General features: G+C 34.9%; 1 protein-coding gene across 1 annotated transcript in view; it reads left to right on the top strand.

The window, feature by feature from the left end:
- The window catches only part of MNAT1 (MNAT1 component of CDK activating kinase), a 203,261-nt gene that overhangs the window by 67,945 nt on the left and 118,452 nt on the right, over positions 1-16,864 (top strand). The window contains exon 4 of the mRNA XM_055304419.1: positions 10,897-11,000. Within this exon, the coding sequence (XP_055160394.1) occupies positions 10,897-11,000 (104 nt within the window). The remainder of the gene's footprint in view (positions 1-10,896; positions 11,001-16,864) is intronic.

Below are 16,864 nucleotides of genomic sequence, written 5' to 3'. Positions count from 1 at the left end.
TCATGTCATAACAAATAGCGTGTACAGACTATAAATTAAGCTTTTTATGGGATCTTTTAGTGCCTTGGACCCATTGTTTTTTCATTCTAATTGTATTCATTGCACTCTATATATTATCTGAGCAACGATCAGTGGCTTGAATTTTAATTGAAAAAGTGGTAGAATTGGGAGTGCCTAGGCAAAGTAGAAAAGTTAGGATGTAGCCTGAGAAGGTAAACCAGAAGAAACTTATTTTTTTTTAAAACCAGAAGAAATTTTAAAGAATTGGGCAAGTGTAGAAATCTGGCTGTACATAGATAATAAGTATAGAATAGGCAGTTGGGTAGTAAGCAGGAGGAAATCCAGCTCATGTTTATTCTAAAGGCAATGTGATTAATTAAGAGTCTGGTTGGTAGGTGGGCAGCCCTGGTGGTTCAGCGGTTTAGCGCCGCCTTCAGCCCAGGGTGTGATCCTGGAGACCGGAGATTGAGTCCCATGTTGGGCTCCCTGCATGGAGCCTGCTTCTCCCTCTGCCTGTGTCTCTGCCTCTCTCTCTCTCTCTGTGCCTCTCATGAATAAATAAATAAAATCTTAAAAAAAAACCCACAAAGAAACTAATGGACAAAGAGGGTGGGTAAGGGAGGTAGGGATCTTGATTCTAAAATAAGGTTCTGGTTCAACCATTATTTTTAAAAATGTATATTTTTTTCTACAAGATGAATTAGTTTGAGGATAAGAACAGTTGGGGGACCATAGGTAAGGCCATATTATGTTCAGAAGCAGGAGCCAGGATTGACCAGTAAGAGCAAGTCTGGATATTACAGCTCTACCGTATATAGTCCTTTCCTTTTTACCAGATAAGAAAACTGTGGCTCAGAGCATTTAAGTTGAAAGTGATTCTGCTATCATGTATATTCATGAGGGACTATCTTCAGTTGCAGTTATGTTGAAGCATTCTTACCTACCTCCACTTATTTGACCCATTGGGGTAACAGAGTTAAAATGTACCTAAAATGTACCTTCCATAAAATTTGCGATTGACGCCAAAAGCATAATGAATACCTGATGAACCTTGTTTGTTAGAAGATGTTCTCAAGTATATCTCTGTACTTATCTTACCATTTATTTATTTAAAAGATTTTTATTTATTTATTCATTAGAGAGAGAGAGAGAGAGAGAGAGAGAGAGAGAGAGGCAGGCAGAGAGACACAGGCAGAGGAAGAAGCAGGTTCCATGCAGAAGCCTGACGTGGGACTCGATCCCAGGACTCCAGGATAGTGCTGTGGGCCGAAGGCAGACGCTAAACCACTGAGCCACCCAGGGATCCCCACCAGTTCACTTATATGCTGAGAGTTGTTGGCATTGGTAAAAAAGCCTTCTTTTGTACTTGTTTTTGTAATTATGTAATTTTATTAAGTAGTTTATATGGTTAGGAAAAAAGTGCATACCTTCTGAAGGATTCTGCTTCTCAAGTTCTTATTCCATTTTAGAAAATGGAAACTGAACAATATAGATGGCAAGTATGGTTTATACAAGAAAGAAGCAATTAAACTAATTAAAGGCTAGACATTCATTGTATGTCATTAAGTTAGAGAATGACTGTACACTTAATGTATATGTTTTAAGTTAAAGTATTTAAGGAGTATGTATGTGTGTTTCCCTCCCTTAACAGACGTAAGTAATCAGCTACTAATTTTGATCATGTTGAACATAGAACAGTTCTGATTGTATTAGAAAATACTGATGAAGTTTGGGGCCTAGCCTCTTGGACTTAGGGTTTATTTTCTGAACTTCAGCTCAGTTTAGCAAATACTAACTGTTACATGTGCACTTTACTTGCTGGGCATATCTGATCTTTGCCTTCAGTAGGTTCAGACTCTAAAGAAGGAAATAATTTTGTAAACTAGTAACTATAATATAATGTGAAAGTAGTATAGGCGTTTATTTGTATAGTATTATGGGAATACAGATAACAAAACAATTATTCCAACATTGAGGAATAGAAGTATAGTTTGATCAGAGGAGAGGTCATATTTGAATTTGACCTTAAAAGATAGAATAGGAGTTTACCAGGTGGGAAGAGGATGGAAGAACATTTCTAGCAAAAGACAAAATTACAGAGATACAGGGTATTGAATATGTTGGAGAATGAGCAAATAATAATGTTATAGGAAGTAGAAAATGGAGAATGACTAGAAATGAGGCTTAAGAAAGAGACTAAACCTGGGTTAATGAGAGCTTTGCATGCTAGTATATCAGGGTAAGATTTTATTCTCTGGTCAATAGTGAGCCAGCAAGGTAGTGTGATAATGATGTGAAATATTGGCAGGAGATCCTAGAGTCTGCATAACATTTTTAAGGGGCCATTACAACAATTTGGACAAGAAATAATGAGAACTTAGAGTAGGTAGTAGGGGGGTGGAATAGATAGAGGGATGTTTAGACAGAATATTCAAGGACTAATTTGATACAGGAGATGAAGTAGAAAGAGCAGGCAGGGATGAGTGAAAATTCATGACCTTAATTCATACCTTTCATATGGTATTAAGAAAATAAAAGCTGGAGAACAGGTAGTATTAGTATTTTTTATTTTGTTAGGTGGAGAGTGAAGCAATGAGGGAAAGACTAGTTTTAGCTCTTTTACGTTTTGTTAGGGTATGGCTCCACCACTTAGTTGTATGTCATTGTTTTAATTGTTATGATATAAATAAAACTTCCTTTTAAAATCTTGTTTCAGTAGCTGTCTATTTTGTGTTTTATTCATCCTTTCAAAGATGATTAATTCAATGCCTGTGATATCTGTATTGGCTATCTCTGCGTTAATCAAAAGTATAAAATGTTAATTTAATGGGCACCTGCTACGTGCCAGTGCTCACATTATCGTATAATTTTTACAACTCTGAGAGAAACATTTTTATCCCTATTTTGCATACAGAGAGTAGGTAAAGAAGGATTACATTGTACTTAATGTAAGTACATTGTTGTACTCAGGATTACATTGCTGGTCAATAATGAAGCCAAATTTTGAACATAGAGTTTTCTGACTCTCAGAGTCCATGAAAGTGCGTACTAGTCTCAGAGTAGTTACTAGTCTGAGTCTAGAATGTGGGGTGCTAACTGGGGAAATAGTAGGAGATGACAGAAAAAGAAGCAGATTGGGGCCATATTTTGAAGGACCTTAAAGAAGATTAAACTCAGTAATGAAGGTCAAAGGGTGCTATTGAAGATGCTTAAGCCTAGAGTGAGAGGAATAGAGTTAGTAGGGTGGCTAAGGAGTCTATATTTGAGGATTTAGAAATTGGGAGTTGGTCATTTGGTTAAATAAATTTCATTTTGAATCATTTCAACATCACAAATATAAAAGCTTTGAAATACTGTAATTTTGAATAATGGCATAAAATTACAATAGAAGGGGTACACACGAAGATGAACTTTCTTATAACATTAACAATAGGCTCCTTTCTGTGGTTATGACAATCTAAACATAAAAATTCTTGTTCCTTTTGGCCCCAGGGATTATCTCAAAGATTTGTTCTTAGTTTTATAATAAATAGATTATTCTTTTGGTTCAGGGTATGCTTATTTTGAAAGGGTGAGAAAGTCCTAAGGGCTTTAATTATAAATTTTGGATGTCAAAAAGACTTCAAAATTGTACTTTAAATAACATTAAATCTTTCAGAAAATACAATAGGTTTTTTGTTGCCTTTTAATACTTGACTAAAGGCAGGTCAACATCTGAGCTAAGCCAGCAACCAGATAAAGGGGCAAATGATTGTTATAGAAAACTGTCTTGTACTCTTTTTTTCTTTGAGACTGTTATATCAACCTGATTCATTATGGCATGAGTGAGACTTAATCTGAAAAGTTTTTAAAATAGTACTTTACTTTTTAAAAAAACCTTTTTTTCTTTTTAAAGGAAGCAATTTGTATTTTTTATGATTATAAATTTATGTCTATTATTTTGCTAGTACCTTGGCTTTCTAAATGAAAAAATGAAATAAATTGGTTATTTTAATTTTATTGGAATTGATCATAAAGTTTTTAATAAGTATAAAAGAGGTTGTATACAGATAAATTTCACTTATAATTAAACTTTACCTATTTCTGGATTCTACTTAATAGAAAATTTAAATCAATACTACACTGTCTACCTTTCTGATAAACTTTGTTTTTTTTAAACTGCTCTACATATTCTATTAGAATTCAATATAGAATATCAATTTGATTACCTTTACTTCTCAGATTTATAACCAGAAGAAACCAAGATAATTTTTTTCCTGTACTTTATATCTACTTGCTTTGCCATTCTGTAATTATAAAGATCATTTTAACTAAATCTGTAATTATAGAGATAATTATAAGTGCTAACATTGGTTTATTAATTTTTCCTCTTATGCTAATTCAACAAGTATTTCTTGATCTCTTACCAGATGGGAAATTCTTTTTTTTTTTAAATAGACTATTTTTAGAGCAGTTTTAGAGTCATAGCAAAATTAAGTGGAAAATACAGAGTTCCCATATATCACCTGCCCCACAAATGCACAGACTTCCCTGCTACCAACATCACCCCAACAAAGTGATAAATTTGTTATAATTGATAAACCTACATTGACATATCATTATCGCCCAAAGACTATAGTTTGAGAGTTTATTCTTTATGTTGTATATTTTATGGGTTTGGAGAAATATGTAATGACATATATCCACAATTATGGTATTATACAGAATAGTTTCATTGCCCTAAAATTCCTCTGTGCTCTGCTTATTTGTCACTTCTTCCTCCCATAACTTCTGGCAACCATTGATATTTTTCTGTCTTTACTTTTTTTAGACTGTCATGTGGTTGGAACCATACGGTATATAACCTTCTCAAATTGGCTTCTTTGACTTTGTACTAATATTTAAGATTCCTCCATGTCTTTTCATGATTTGATTGTTCGTTTCAATTTAATGCTGAATAATAGTTCATTGTCTGGATGTACCACAATTTATCCATTAACCTATTGAAGGACATCTTGGTTGCTTCTGTGCTTTGGCATTTAAGAAGAGAGCTGCTGTGAACATTTGTGTACAGGTTTTTGTGTGGATATCGTTTTCAATTCCTTTGGATTAATACCAAGAAGTGTGATTGTTGGATAAAATGGTAAGAGTATGTTTCATTTTGTAAGAAACAAACTGTCTTTCAAAGTGTTGTGTCATTTTGCGTTCCTGCTGCAGTGAATGAGAATTCCTGTTCCTCCGTACCTATGTCAGCATTTGGTGCTGTCAAGTGTATTGGATTTTGGTCATTTTAATGGGTATGTTTTGGAAATCTTTTATTGAAGTTCTGGGAGTGATAAAGATGAATCACACCTAGAATCTGCCCTCAAGGAGCACTCTATTAGGTCAAATAGATATGTACATTGAAAGTAATTTTATAGGGTAGTGGCACCAGCTTGATATTAAGCAATACATTGTGGACATTCAGGGATAGAAAGATTGTACTTGCAAAGTGAATTATAAAGAAGAGCTGGTGATTAAATTGGGTATAGAAGAGTGAGTCAGATATGCATAACCACAGTTGTTCTAGGTTCGTGTTGGTACTAAGATATGGATCCTCTGGGTGCAGTACAATCATAAGTATGGAGGTAAGAAAGTACAGAGCCTGTACAGGTGCAGAGGAAGAGCTGAACTGTGTTATCAGTGTTCTCCAGACATTGAGAGAAACAGTACAACTAGTATTGTAGATAAAAGTTCAGGCTTTGGAGTCAGGTAGTTTATGTTAAAATCCTGGTTACAACATTTACTGGCTGTATAACTTGGATGTAGTTATTTAATGTCTTGAAATCTTACCTGTAAAGTATGACTAACAGAAGTACCTATCTCAAAAGGTTATTGGGAGTTTAAAGTGATGTAATTAGGTCAAATGCTGGACATAGTGCCTGCCATATGTACTTCGTAGATACTTGATACACAGTGTAGAGTGTATTCTTCAAGCAAAGTTTTGAGGAGATCACTTCAAGCAAACTAATGAAGCAGAGCCTCTCTGGTTGGAATTGCTTAATATTTCTTTCCATTCGTTCTTGAAGAAGCACTGAGGAATCTGCAAAATTCAGAGTAGAGAGGGAAAAGCAATGGAAGATAAGATTGGATTTTCCTTTTTCAAGACAGTGTGAATGCAGAAGCAGTGAGTGAACTGAGTAACTCATGACTCAATGACAATCAGAACTTTGTTTTAGTAGGGTTAATTGGTAGCTGATTCCATTAAAAGGAAGGACAGTTTATTCTCTTAATAAATACTTAATTCAGCAACCAGTACAGTGCTAGATAATATTTGATGCATAAAGCAAGGATACTTTTAGTTCTTCCCTTTTGTCACTTGATCATGTAGTGTCCTATATTATTACTTCCGTTTATGTGTTTAGGGTTGATCTCCCTAATGAGAGCTCTTTAGTCTTTGAAAATAGGAAAATCTTTGAATGCTCACAGCACCATAGTGGTGGGAACTGAATAGATAATCATTGAATTCTTTTCTCCTTTCCTTTCTTCTTTTCTTTATGTTTGGATGATACAAAGATTATATAAAATATGATCTTTGAGTGCAAGATGAAGTGTAAGTAAAGAGTACTGTGTATGTGTATACAGATTAAATGAAGCAGAAAGATTTCTTTATGAGCTGTAAATAATGTTTTTAACATTTGTAAGAAAAGGAAATTATTTCTAGTTAGGGAAGTCAGGGAAATGTCATTGAAAAGGCAGTATTTGGATAAATATTAAAGATTGGGTATAGGGTAGCCCCGGTGGCGCGCAGCAGTTTAGCGCCGCCTGCAGCTGGGGCCTGATCCTGGAGACCCTGGATCAAATCCCACCTCGGGCTCCCGGTGCATGGAGCCTGCTTCTCCCTCTGCCTGTGTCTCTGCCTCTCTCTCTCTCTGTGTCTCTATAAATAAATAAATAAATAAATAAATAAATAATAAATAAACAAACAAATAAATAAATAAAATCTTTAAAAAAATAAAGATTGGGTATAGTTTCAGTAGTAGGAATGGTGATAAGGTATTCTAGACAGAATGGTGTGACCAGAGGAACTGGAATAGGAAATGTAGGGGGCATTTGGGAAATGCAGACTGTCTACTTTCAAGAGAGGTCTTTATTTAGGAGAGAGAAAAATGGTATAGCCAGATTGTAAAGGGTTCTGAATTCTAAAAGTGTGTGTGTGTGTGTGTGTGTGTGTGTGTGTGTGTATTTTCCCTAGTAAAAAGGGGAAAGGCAGAAGGGCTGAAAGAACTATAGGGTGGTAGAGGTGCAAGGTGATTAGAAGTGTGCTTCAGCATTGTATATTATTGATTGGGTTAGAGTATAGAGTCAGATGCAAAGATTCTGGAGACAGGAAATTAAGTCAGAGATTATTATAAATTATCCAGGGAGAAATACGTTTCAGCTTGATGTATTGTCAGGGCACTTTGAGAATAAGGGCATATTTAAGGAGAGTTTTGGTGGTAGAATCTATAGGATTTGGCTACTAGTGCTTGTAGAATGCAAAGGAGAGTGGATCAGATGAATCATGTGTTAAATCTTGGTGTTTTAGCATGATAATCATAACAGATACAGGTTTTACAAGGAGGAACAAATTTGGAGATAATTACGGGTTTGCTTTTCTGAAATGCACTTTGAGATAGTGTCAGCTTTTCTTGGCATTTATTTGGTTGAAACTATGGGAAATGATGAGATTGCTGAAAGAATATAGAGGGAGGAAAGAGAGCAAAAGCCATAATCATACAGATTACTTAGAGACTAAGAAGAGCCAGAAGGTAGAAATAGGAAAGAGTTGCTGGAGTAGTAGAGAGAGATCAGGAAAATGTATTAACTTAGTTAAAAGAGGGAAGTGCCTAAGGATAAATAAGTGATCAATATTATTAAGTAGGCATAGATATTGAGGATGGTAGAGGTTGTAAAAGATTATTGGATTTGGTGGCTCAATACAAGGAGTAAATTATGAGTGATTGGCAAAGACTGCAGAATCACACTCTATTAACAAATGGATCACAGTTGACTTTCTAAGAGCAGTTGCTAGTTTTGAGCCTCCTTCTTTGTTTTGTGTTGGGGCTAGAGTGTGATTTATGGGGAATGCTTTACATTGCGTCCTAGCCAGATTCCCTGGTTTACCACCATTACTATTTTCTTTTCTACTTTGTGGTAAAAAAGTTGGAGAAATAGCTAGAGGCCTGTTGTTTCTCAGTTTCTCTCATTTCTCCCAGAGCTTTAATATTGCATGTAATAGAATTGATGATTGCTTTTGTGTTTTCTGCATACCTATATATGAGCTTGGGTTTTTAACAGTGGTTATGATAAGTTGATGTTCTAAAATCTATTGGCCTTTTGAGGAGATAAAAATGAAATAATGGATCAGATTGGTCTTTAGAGTATGTTTGATGCCTTACTCAACAAAATAGGTAACCCTATGTTGGGCTCCCAATATCACTTTTCAATTTTTATAAGCCTGTATAATCCAAATGTCTAGGAACTGTTTGACTTTCTCTCTCTGACTTATTTCACTTAGTGCGACACCTTCCAGGTCCATCCATGTTGTTGCAAATGTCAAGGTCTCATCTTTTTTTTATGGCTAATATTCCATTGTATGTACATACCACATCTTCCCTATCCATTCCTTTATTAATGGACATGTGAATTGCTTCCACATTTTAGCTATTGTAAATGATGCTGCAGTAAACATAGGGGTGCATGTATCTTTTTGAATTAGTGTTTTTCTTTGGGCAAATACCTAGTAATGGAATTAACTGGATCATATGGTATTTATACCTTTACTTTTTTGAAGAACCTTCATATTGTCTTCCACAGTTACTACATTAATTTACATTCCCACCAACAGCATAGTAGGGTTCCTTTTTCTCTGCATCTTTGCCAACACTTGTTATTTGTTTTTTGAGTTTAGCCATTGTGACAGGTATAAGTGATATCTCACAAAATGGTGGTTTTGATTTGCATTTTCCTGAGATGAATGATGTTGAGCATTATTTCGCATATCTGTTGGCCATTTGTATGTCTTCCTTGGAAAACCTGTTTATTCAGGTCCTCTACTTTTTAATTGGATTATTTATATTTTTTTTGGCGTTTTTGTATCAGTTCTTTATATATTTTATATATTAACCCCTTATCAGATGTATCATTGCAGATATCTTTTCTATTCAACAGTTTTCCTTTTTGTTTTGTTGATGGTTTTCTTTACTGTGCAAAAGGCTTTTTGTTTTATGATGGAATACTAATAGTATATTTTGGCTTTTGTTTCCCTTGCCTTAGGAGAATACCATATGCTTTCACTTATATGTGAAATGTAAAAAAACAAACAAATGAATAGACAAACACAAAGTCAAACAGACCTATAAATATGGAGAACAAACTGATCATTGCCAGTGGGGAGATGGTGAGGGATGTGCAACGTGGGTGAAGGGGAGTAGGAGATAACAGGCTTTGAGTTATGGAATGAATAAGCCGTAGGGACATAAGTACAGCATAGGGAATATAGTCAGTGGTGTGTAATCAGGTTGTATTGTGACCCATGGTAACTTCAGTTGTGGTGAGCATAACATAACCTATAGTTGTTGAATCACTATGTTGTAAACCTGAAGCTGATATAACATTGTGTGTCAACTATATATTCAAGTAAGAAGAAAAAGAACAGAGAACAAGTAAAGAAGAAAGGCTAGGACCTATTGGAGTTGGTTGTTAAAGGAAGGAGTGAGATGAGGAAGGAATCTGTTAAAACATGGCTTTTAGCATAATTATTTAGGGTAGCTCAAACCTGTTTATAGAATAAGCAGGAAGTAAAGATAAGTAATTGGAGAAGGGATAGAATGGCTAATAATGGATGGAGAAAGATTACAAAGGAACCCAAAGGAGGTCTGAATTGAGTTATGGAATAGGAGAGTCTTAATGATACAGATTTTTCTTTTGCAGGCTGGTGCAAACACTGTAAGGGCTGGGGTTGTGGATTGGTACTTTATGAGTTTGTATATACCAAAAGAGGTATTTTTGGTTGTTATTCAGAGTATCATAGTGACTGATCTCTATATGTAAACTTAAAAGGGAGTAAGGCATTATTTTGAGTTGGAATTATATAAAATTATAAAATTATTTAAAAATTAATTAAAAATTATAAAAAATTCTAACTCATTGAAATTTGTCACTTTTTTGAACATACGTCAGTGACTCAGTTAAGCATTTGCCTTCAGCTCAGGTTGTGATCCCAGGATTCTCTGATCCAGCCCTGTGTTGGGCTCCCTGCTCAGTGGGGAGTCTGCTTCTCTCTCTCTCTTTCTCCCCCCCCTCTCCCTTTCCCCCTCTCCCCTTGCGCATGCTCTCTCTCTCTCAAATAAATAAAATCTTTAAAAAAACCTTGTTTTTGTTTGCTGTAAATTATACAAATATAGAATATTTTTTATTCTTTTGGGTACTTTTTCTGTTTATGGAGTACAGATTCTTTTCAGTGTTGATTCTGACCAGTATAGTGGATCCCAGACGTACTCATTTTACTTAAAAAATTTAAATCTTTTTTATATTTTAAAGTTACACTGGGGACTATAAAAATCAAATCTAATATTATGGCAAGCACATATCTTAGGTTTTCTATGGTGATTCAGAGATTTAGATATTATGTGTGGTATCTGACAGTCTTAAGGTTCACTTGCTTTTGAAAACATAGTTGCTGAACTAGAATTAGCCTCTAAAATGAGTAGTGGCTAAAAGGACATAAATAGAGCTGTAAATAATGATAATCTGATGAATTACTTAATTTATTTAATTACTTAATTAAATGTGTTTTTTAAATTAATTAATTCACTGTTATGAATTCTTTTTTATTTGCTACTTAAGGTTTATATTAAAACTATATTTCCTGTCATTGTTTCCTATTTGATGCAGTTTTCAACTTGACCAACAATGTGGATTTGGACAACACCAAAAAGAAAATGGAGATGTACCAAAAAGAAAACAAAGATGTCATTCAGAAAAATAAGTTAAAGCTGGTTGGTTGCTAAGTATTTTCTTCTTTTTCATTAGAAATGAGTATTTCCATATGATCCTTGAAAAACTATCTTCTTTTAAAACATGTTAAATTAACAAAGAGTTTAGCTGAAATCCAGGCCAGAAATACATGTATGTAGGCATGTAGGTAGGAGGCACACTGTAGCTAAAACAACTTTGATGGCATTATTAAAGTATATTCTATATAATATACACACACACACACACACTGTCAATTATTTAATATTGCTTTTCTAGTTTTGGAGAAAAGCAGAGGTACTTATTTTTGAGGTGCTTTATCAGGAATTTGTGATTGTTGGTCAAAATGATACTAGTCATATCTGGATCACATAGCTTGTGTTTTCGTCTTATGTTTAGAAGTTTTAGGACTTCTCCTTATAGTTTTAGGAGTGTTTCATTTATGTACTTCTTTCCTGCCATAAAGCTCTCAAGGAATTGACACTGCATTTTCATTTCATTCATACCCAGCCTGGTTTCCTTAGAAAGGTGTCTCATTAGAGGATCAATGTGCCATAAAAATGACTCTCTTTGCTCAGTAGCCTTCTCTGGGTACATTAGAAGATACATGCAAAATAGGTATGCCTAGGTAACTTGTTCCATTAGCCCCATTTAACTCACTAATGGAAGGATGTTCCTTTTAAGTGAGTACTTTTTCCATTCAGCATTTTAAGCTAGGAAATACTGAGAGTTGCTGTGAAAGAATAGAATTTCAGGCTGGTTATTTATTTTAAGACAGAAATTTCTAATTATCTGAAAACTTTATAATGATAGGTTATTGAATAAAACAAATACTTTATTTCAATGGGAATATTTGTATTGCTTTTATTCCTTTTGTTCTATTGTTGAATACCTAGATATGTTTTAACTAAGTGATTTGGTCAGTAATTCATTGACATTAACTATCACTCTGTGCAGAATATTATACCTATTAGTGATACTGACCTGGGTATTTGGTATTGGTTTAAACATACAGACATGGGACCACATTTTTAAAGATGGTGCTAGTTGACATGTATTAGTAACTGTGGTATCATTGGGTATAGCCCAACTCTCTTGAGGCGCATGGAATATGGACTAACTTACATGGCTGATGTCTTTTTACTAATCTGAGGTAGCAGCTTGCTTTTAATGTCTCTGAATGTTGAAGTCTAACTGTTCAAAAACATCAAAGTTCTATCAAAGAAGAAAAGAAAAAGTCTTCTGCATGATTAGTTATATAAAGTGACCCATTTCTGACATAGACCCATTTCTGACATGAGTTGTCTGCTAAGGGGATCTTATTTGTTTCATGAAACTGGTACCTATCAGTATGAGCACAGAGAAACAGAATGTGATCTAATCTTAAAATAGAGACTTAGTGAAGATTAGCTTAGTATTTATTCTATTCTGCTATTTATTATTTAATTGAACTACAGTTGATACAAATTGTTACGTTAGTTTCAGATGTACAATATAGTGATTCAGCAAGCATACATAACACATATGCTCATTCCAAGTGTAACTACCTTCGGTCACCATATAATGCTATTATAATACCATTGACTATATTCTCTATGCTGTACCTTTTATTTCTGTGAGTTTATTCATTCCATAACTTCATATCTCCCTCTCCCCCCCACCTCATTGGCAGCCACCAGTTTGTTCTTTGTATTTATGGGTCTGTTTTTGCTTTTTGTTTGTTCATTTGTTTTGTTTTTTAGATCTCACATATAAGTGAAATCATATGATATCTATCTTTCTCTGACTTCTGACTTGCTGCGTTTAGCATAATACCCTCTAGGTCCATCTGTGTTGTTGCAAATGAAAAGATCTCATCCTTTCTTTATGGCTGGCTGAGTAATATTCCTGTGTGTGTATGTATGTACACTCTACATCTTTTTTATCCACTCATCTGTCAGTGGGCACTTGGGTTGCATACATAGTTGGCTATTTTAAATAATGCTGCAGTAAATATAGGGGTGCACATATCTTTTTAAATTATTGTTTCCTTTTGAGTAAATATCCAGTAGTGGAATTACTGGATCATATGCTATTTCTATTTTTAATTTTTTGAGGAACTTCCATATTATTTTCCACAGTGGCTATACCAATTTACATTTCTACCAGTAGTGCATGAGGGTTCCTTTTTCTCCACATCCTGGCCAACACCTGTTATTTAAAATTAGTTTAATTTTTATTTTCAGTTTTCTAGATTCTCACAGCAGAGATTGCTCTGTAAATGTTTATCAGTTTAGCAGACTAAAAAAGTCAATTCAGTAACATTTGTTCATCATCTGCTAAGCATATTATACAGAAAGATGAGTAAGAAGCTAGGTAATTTCGATACAGTGTCATAAGCATGTGGAAAGTGTGTGCTTGTTACTATAGGAGTATAGAGGAGGGATATCTAATCCATTCTGGGAATATCGGGAAAGACATTCTAGGTGAGATGATGCCTGCAGTGGAGTCTTAAAGGACAATTGGAACTTGCCAAGGTGAAGAAGATGGGACAAGGGTGGGAATAGGGAGGCTACATAAAAACATTCAGGCAGAAAGAAATCATCAGCAAAGGCAGGAAGGCATGGATAATCAATTGAGAGGTTTTAGTAGTTTTATACTGCCAAAGTTCAATAGAGAGAGTTGAAGTTGGAGAAGTAGAAAGGATGTAGGTCACATAAGGAAATTTATTATGAAAAATAATTTGGGCTTACAGAGACCAGTTTTTACGTGTGATTTTTTTTTCTTTCTTTCTTTCTTTCTTTCTTTTTTTTTTTTTTTTTTTTTGAGAGAGAGAGAGAATCTTAATCAGGTTCCACTGACCCCAGGGCTTGATGTCACAACCCTGAGATCATGACTGAAATCAAGAGTCCAATGCTTAACTGACTGAGTCATTGAGGTGTCCCAGTTGTTTTTATATTTAAATTGGTGAGCTTTTTCTTCAAATGAAAGCTTGCTTGGAATACTTTGGTTAAAGGGATCCTGGGAAGAGGACAGGCAGAATTCCCATCTGCTCAGTCTTTTATGTAGTGTACCTTAGGCATCTTATTAGGGAGCTCCAAGATTCCTTGGAGTAATGTTGTAAGAACATGGCTGTGGATGATTGTCATTAAAGGGTTTTAAACCATGTGATGATAAGGTATTGTCTGTGTTAGAATACATGGAGTGGTTATGTGGAGGTTGAATTTGAAAGAATTGAGCTTGGAGTTCGGGAAACCAAAGGGAAGTTATTGCAATCATGTTGGTGAATTCAGAGGTGACTTAAACAAGAAACGGAAAGGTGGGGATCAATTGGAGAAACTGAGTTTAAAATAGCAAGTCTCAAAAAAAAAATAGCAAGTCTCACTGATGGATTAGGAGTGGGAGGTGAAGGCAAGGGAGGTAGATTGGGTAAAATAGTGTTATTAGGAAGAATACAGAGACTTAGTTTTCAACTTGCTTCCCTTCTCTCAGTTCATTACCTACTTCATTGTCCCCACGATGTTTGATTTTTAATGATGGCTATTTTCCCAGTTCTTCAACTAGGTAGCTAGTCAGTCAATATTTATTGAGGCCTACTATGTCTAGGATACTCATATATTCTATTTCAGTGAGAAAATGGAGGCTACCAGTTTCTCATTGCTAAAGATGGTAGACTGTTGGTCTGAATCTCATTCAGCCTGGTGGCAGTGTTTGGTGTAGGCTTCTCCCTTGATATTGAATCCCTCTTCCTTAACTTCTGTGGGGCTACTCCATTCTCCTCCTTATCCTGCTGCTCTCACCTTCCCCTTTCATCATCTTAAGAGGCTTAGCTTTCCTTCCTGACTCTGAAACATGGTTCCTTTCAGCGCTTCTTTTTATGACTTACCTCTTTATACTAATTACTCTCAAATGTTTCTGCAGCACATTGTTTTTCTCCTCAGCTCCTAGATTTATATTATGTAATATATACATATTCTGTAAATAGTTAATAGACATTTACATCTTGATATATTATAGACACTTTTAATTCAGCATTCCAGAGCTGAATTTTTAAATCTTTACTGCTGGTCTCTACTATTATGTTCTTTATCCAAGTGTTTAAGCCATATCTGGTCTGGCTTCCTGTTGATAGCCTCTCCTCATCATTTTTCAAATCTGGTTCCCCCTCTAATTCTATGATTAGCTCTTATCCTTTCTTATCTGGGTTATTGAAATGTTCTTTTAACTGGTTTTCCTGTCTACAGTTGTGGCCAGATTGATCTGTATACTTCACTGCTTGAAGTTGTCTTTCTAAAGTTATCCCTCAAATTTCCTTAATGTCTTTCTGATTGTCTTAGTATGGCACAGATTGCTTAGTATGGTTGATGGACCCTCCATGATCTGCCCTCTACTTGCCTTTCCACTTTTATCTAGAACTTTTCACTACCCCCATACTTCATGACTTGGCCATACCAAGCATTCCAGCTTCATTCAGGTCTTTGTACCTTTGTTTTCACTGCCTGAATAGCTTTTCCACTCTCCAGTGGGGCCAAATAGCTACTGTTTGAAGTCTTAGCTCAACTTCCTAGGTTTCCTAGGGCTGCTGTAACAAATTATTAAAAACTTACAACAACAGGAATTTATCACAGTTCTGGAGTCTAGAAGTCTAAAATTAAGGTGCCATCAAGGTCATCATGCTTTCTCTAAATGATCTAGGGAAGAATCTTCCTTGCCTCTTCTAGCACATGGGGGTTGTCAGCAACCTTCAGTACCACTCTGATCTCTACCTTTGTCTTCACATGGCCTTCTCCTCTGTGTGCTGTATTTCCATTATGACCCCATCTTAACTTGATTACATCTGCAAAGACCCTATTTCCAAATAAGGTTACATTTACAGGTACCAAGATTTAAAATTCAACATATATTTTTTGGGGTTACATTTAACCATAACACTCTGTATGAAATCTTTTCTTTCTCTGTGTGTCCTTTATCATTGCAAAGAGAGTTTACCATTCTATCAATTCTGTTTTCACTGTACCTTCTTTAACACTTGTTACACTTAATTGATATGTTACTATTTTACTGTAGGCTCATCTTTTTCTGCTTATATGCCTCCAGTCAAACGGTTCACTTTTCTAGCTTTCATATCTCAACCCTTAACTTTTTACATTTATTCCTACTAATACTTCTATATCAATTTTGAATTTTTTTCTCCTCTGGGGGCCTGAGTTAGAGTAGCAACCTTGCCAATAGAGAAGGAAAATTTAGTAAAATTATAGGGAGAGATACTAATAGAATGTAGCTACTGATTTAATTTAAGGGGAATGGGAGGGGGAAACAAGGAAACAGAAATGAATTTATGTTTTCAAATGGAATTGGCTGAGATGTAGGTGTACACTGAGTGGACATAAGGAATATAGGAGTATGATCAGCTTTGGGAGACCAGATGCTAAACTTTTGGATCTAGTACTGAATTTGAATTGTAAGTGAAACATCTTTTTGTTTGAAAATTTTATGTAATGTGTGAATTGAAAAAAAAGCTAATAAAAGGTTTTAAATATTATTTATATAAAGCATATATTTTTCTGAGGTATCTGTTATTCATAGATCCATGATGCTCAAAGCTATTATGCTGTCTTCCTTCATTCTGTATTTACCTTGAGGTGCTGTAATTTCTCAATGTTCTGTCAGATTAAGCCATTTAGATTTTACTGTATTTTTCATTCATAATAATTAAAGAGCAAAGACTAGGTATACTATTGCTTTTTAAGTATGACTTAGAGTTGGAGTGAATTTCAGAGCTTGGAATTATTTAATATTTCTGAGGAACTCCATAAAAGAAGAATGAGTAGAACTATGGTTCATTCTGTTTACATATTAGCTTTGAATTTTGAATTTTTCAGTACACAAAGAAGACTCTGGAAATTTA

This window comes from Nyctereutes procyonoides, unplaced genomic scaffold, assembly GCF_905146905.1.
Source record: "Nyctereutes procyonoides isolate TBG_1078 unplaced genomic scaffold, NYPRO_anot_genome, whole genome shotgun sequence".
In the NCBI taxonomy this organism is placed as follows: Eukaryota; Metazoa; Chordata; class Mammalia; order Carnivora; family Canidae; genus Nyctereutes; species Nyctereutes procyonoides.
This window is presented reverse-complemented; position numbering and strand designations above follow the sequence as displayed.